The 4,661-nt window shown below is 38.7% G+C and overlaps 1 protein-coding gene across 5 annotated transcripts; it reads right to left on the reverse strand.

The window, feature by feature from the left end:
• Window positions 1-559: 559 nt before the first annotated feature.
• Window positions 560-3,930, reverse strand: LOC149179719 (tRNA pseudouridine synthase 1-like). Of its 5 annotated transcripts, XR_016256867.1 has the most exons (4): window positions 2,101-3,930; window positions 1,413-1,776; window positions 1,074-1,145; window positions 560-952 (listed from the first exon to the last, which is right to left on the reverse strand). XR_016256867.1 is itself a non-coding variant. In XM_089415764.1 (3 exons), the coding sequence occupies exons 1-2, from the start codon at window positions 3,873-3,875 to the stop codon at window positions 1,440-1,442; spliced, it is 2,112 nt and encodes a 703-aa protein (XP_089271890.1). In that variant the 5' UTR covers window positions 3,876-3,930; the 3' UTR covers window positions 560-952; window positions 1,413-1,439. The 5 variants fall into 5 exon arrangements, 3 of the variants coding, with proteins under 3 accessions (XP_089271890.1, XP_089271889.1, XP_089271888.1); XR_016256866.1 differs by having other exon boundaries at window positions 1,074-1,776; XM_089415764.1 differs by lacking the exon at window positions 1,074-1,145.
• Window positions 3,931-4,661: the final 731 nt, after the last annotated feature.

Raw genomic sequence — 4,661 nt, forward strand, 5'->3', positions numbered from 1 at the left:
TTACTCTTATAATTAAATCAAGAAATGGCAAAACACCCATGCTATTTTACTGGTATATTGTAACTATCATATTTTCCTCTTATTAATACAAATACCGCTTTTTTTGCGCTGGAAAAAAAAGAGAAAGTCCCTCCCTAACTGCTCATTTGTTCATTGTTAAGATAACAGGGTATCCAAATAGCTGAAGACGACATTTAAACACCAAAAAATGAAGCATAAACAAAATGACATTTGATATGACAATCTCCATTTTCAATAACAGAAGAATCTCCCTATACTTCAAAGTCAGCCAGCATCCACAACAACCACTTAAGATGCATTCAAATTTTCAGTATTGATTAAAAAAATAATTTATTTTATGCTTGAGTTTTGGTCTGTAATACATTTGTAATCATGTAGTGGACAAAAGAGTTCATAAATACTTCAGTTATCACCATTAAATGTACACAACAAAGTGCCACAAAACCTCATACAGAGTCTTCTCTGTGCCAAATATTTAAATCTACGTCTTTCAGAGTAAAAATTATTGAAAATCTTAAGGAAATTAAAACCCTGACTCTAGTTAAAATCAGCAAAATAAAATAACAGAGACCAGCTCATTCATTGTCATGTTTTACAATACAACATGAAGAAGACAGAAAAATCTGAGGTGAAATATACAACATGAAGAAGACAGAAAAATCTGAGGTGAAATATACAACATGAAGTAATTAGTTCCATATCAAAACAAAATAACATTCTGTACCGCACTCTTATGCATTATTATAGTAAATGATTCCAGTAGTTCATTCATTTTTCACATGCAGCTCATGTATGTTAGAAGCCATGAGCTTAAGCTGTGGGGAGTGTGTGTAGATGTTGCGCCAGTAGATGTCAAAATATCCATGGCCAAGGGAAAATATCACTCTTCAGATACTCTTCTTCAAAAATCAACATCTTTTACTCCAAATACCTACAACAAAAACATTCCTGAAATGACTCACATGTTCACTAATGTCTGATCATGATTATAATGGAACTCATATGCATGGTTGCAATGTGAAGTAAACAACAGCCTGGCCAAAAAAACGTACAACCAATGCTCAACTTCTTTATAATTTTCCGCTTCCCCATTTACATAGGTTTGCAATCTCATTTTACTTTGCCTGTAAGATATCGATCAGCCTTAGAAAGCATAAAAACAGAAATAAATTCGCATTGCCACTAAAGAAAGCTAGCAAAAGAACTGAAAGAAAAATAAGTATGCAGGAAGAGTAGAACTGCAAAGAGTACATGGCGAGCTGCAAAAATGTTAACCATGAACCAAGCATTCAGTTGAAAATCTACGCTGCTTTTAAACCAGGTTCGCCAGGTAAGAAATTCTCTCGCAAACAGAAACAGCAGTTAAACGCAGGAACCATAAATTGAGATACCTAATTTGCCTTGGTAATAGGTATAAATTAATTTGCAAGCACTTCCATGTCAGCCATGTTTTCTTTAAGTGAAATAGGTTCTGCCCCATTCTGAACATTTTCTGCTTCCCTTTCACCAGCAAACTCTAGGTAGTTCCGCTGATTAAGCGAATGCAACCAAAAGGCTACTACCCCATCCTTAACTTCAGTGGATGCTATGTGAGTATAAATATACTTCTGCTTGAACTCAACTATTTGCTGCGCAAATTCTTTCAAAGAGACATCCTCGTGCGTAGCTTGCCATTTCTGGTTGTAAGCAGGGAAAAAGCTCTCGTCCAAAAACAACCCTAACTCCGGAGCTGTGGGCACATTCATATTCACATCCCTGAGCAGAAATCCCCAAACAAGTTAAAAACTTGTTTAAGAAATGAGATTTAGGCAAGATGAAAATGACATCCTGCTATTGATATTGCACACAATCCCAAAAAGAAGAAAGAAAGATTAAAAAAATTAAAGGAATATGCTTTTGATTGACAACGCCATTGGCTTAAAAACATGCAGAACCAAACACCCAACTAAACTAGGTACAATTCTTCTGTCAAAGAGTCAAGTGATCAACAAATTAAAACAGCTAACTGGTGCTTCCTTTATAAACCCTATCATTTTATTCCTTCAAATTTTCAGAACTGGGAAACAAAAATCTACTTACTTTCTTAGAGCTCTGGCTATTATGGACTCAGGCGCACAATTTCGCATCACTGCAACAGCCAGGCCTATCATTTTCCGTATCTGGTGAAGCACAAAGCTCTGACCAACAATTGTGCATTTCACAAAATCCATGCCACTAATGGTAAAAACATCACTGGCTTCAAATGACAGAATGTACCGATTTGCAGCTGGATCTTCTGCTTTAATGCGGCTCGTGAAATTGTGGAAATTATGCGTCCCAACAAACTGCTTCAGGATGCTGTTGAAGCGATCCCTTTCCTTCTCTCCATATTGGAAGCTGCTCTTCACAGGTACCCCATCGCTCTGCGGAGCCAAATTATTATTAACTTCAGATCCTTCCTGTGGCAAAGTTTGTTCCAAGTTCGAATTAGAAACCAATGTTATTGTCTGGGAGCAGTTCAATCCTTCATTTGGGTTCTTCTCAAAGATGGCATGGGCAGGTTCAGGAGCTGGCCCTAGTGAACTGTTCTCAAGTTCAGACACTCCTTGGGGAACAGCTTTTTCCAAATTCAACTCGGAAACCAATGCTGTTGTCTCCACATTTGGGTTCTTGTCACAACTGGCATCATCATTTTCTGTGACCGATCCATTTTGTTGTAGGGCAGATTTTTCTGAATTTTGCATATCTACAATCTTTTCTATCTGTTCACGTTCTGTCAAAGTTGTCTCATTCAAATCACCATTATTCACCGCTTCCAACTCCTTGCCATGTTCGTTTTTTTTACCCATGAGCCCAGGGACCTTCCTGCCTCTCTCAGAGCACTCTAAGCATTTGATTAGAGCACCCTCCTTGCCTTCACTAGCCAAAACACTCTCCCTATCCCTATGAGCAGAAGGATCCAAAGCAAAAAGAGGGATAACATATTCATACCTTCTTCTGTCACAGAACTTCTTGGCACTGAATGATGCAGTCACCCTCTTGTATCCAAGCACCCTAATCTGCTCCGGGAGATGGGAATTGACTCTCTCCACAAGCCCTGGTGGGTCTATGAAAAATCTCCCAGAAACCACCTGACCAACAGCACTTACCCCCTTGTCTGTCCTGGCAGACCTCATCCAATCCACTTTCCTGGGGTCCCCATACTGGTCTTCTGAGATTGCTCCCGCCTTGAACAAAGCCTCCTCCAAATCACCCTCTATTGTTTTAGCCCCTGGATTCCTCTGCATCCCCTGATACCCAACCCCACAATATGCGACAAAAATGGCTATTTTCCTCCTCTTGGGCTTTGGATGGCGTGGGCCAACCCCTTCTTCTCTCGTTTCCTCTACACCATCTTCTTCTTCGGTGATCTTTGCGACCTTTGTAGCATTTTCTTCTTCTTCTATATCTGGTGTTTTTTCAGCCATTTCTAGCTCTGTATTTGGTGGTTGTTCAGGCTTGGCCATTTCTGGCTGGTCTCTGGGCCTTTTCCTATTTGGGTTCAGTGCATCTGCTGTGGGAGGAGATCCCGAGCATGAATCTTTAATAGCTGCTAGGGCATCAGCTTGTCCTGAGCTTTCACTGATGTGGATGTTTATGGTATCATCAGTTCTTGCCACAACTGCATCCTCCACCACAGAAGTGGGATTTTCCTCTGCAACTGTGGGTTTTTCTTCATTTGTTGCCAAACTGGAGTTCTCAAGAATGGTAATGGAATTCTCCGGACCTTTATCTGAACGAGTTTGCTCGTTTTCCATTGATACTGAGATATCAATATTGTTTATTGTTCGTTTGCTCACTGTGCAGGGTATATGCCTTTCTCTTCTGCTCAACATAGAATGGACATGGCTTCGGGTTTATAAGGACAGCTTAAGATGGGGTTACGATTGGGCCGTGTTTTTTCCCTAAGAATGTGGCATTTTTAAAAACAAGGGTTGCTAATTCTCTTAAAAATTGAATTAGAATTATATCGAAATACATATTTAAAAATATGTTATTTCTTTTAAAGTTATGTTAGAATTGAAACTCTATATTTAAAGTTTTTTTTATTTTTTAAAAAATGTTAAATATTGTGATTTTTAAATATACGTGTATTATTTTTTTTCCTCATAGTGATAAAAAAATGTCATAATTATTACCTGTAAATAAGTAATGAAAGTAAAAGTATTTTATTTTAATGTTAAATATTTATTCCATTTTTAAATATAGATATATGGATTTTTTTCATTTTTTAAATTTTTTTGGCGCGTGGTTTACGGACACCTTCGGTCAATGGGTGGCGCTATGTCTATTGGAAAAATTTGGGCTGACGCCCCTCGGCTGAACACCTTCCGTCAACGGGGGGCGCTATGTCCATTAGAAAAATCTGGTCGGCTGAACACCTTCGGTCAATGGGTGGCGCTACGTCCATTAGAAAAATCTGGGCTGACGCCCCTCGACCTACTGCAAGACCTGACCCCAAGAGCTTTCGAGAATTGATCTTCTGACCTCCCATCTAGCGAGGTCCCGACTTGACCGATTGAGCTAACCCTTGGGGCTATATGGATTTTTTTCATTTATCTTTTAAGGTTATAAAATATCTTATAATTTATTTGTTATTGTTAATTTAGAGGGTGATTTTT

Source organism: Pinus tabuliformis, chromosome 3_2 (genome assembly GCF_031772625.1).
Source record: "Pinus tabuliformis cultivar Carrire ecotype Pingquan chromosome 3_2, CPIR1, whole genome shotgun sequence".
NCBI lineage: Eukaryota > Viridiplantae > Streptophyta > Pinopsida > Pinales > Pinaceae > Pinus > Pinus tabuliformis.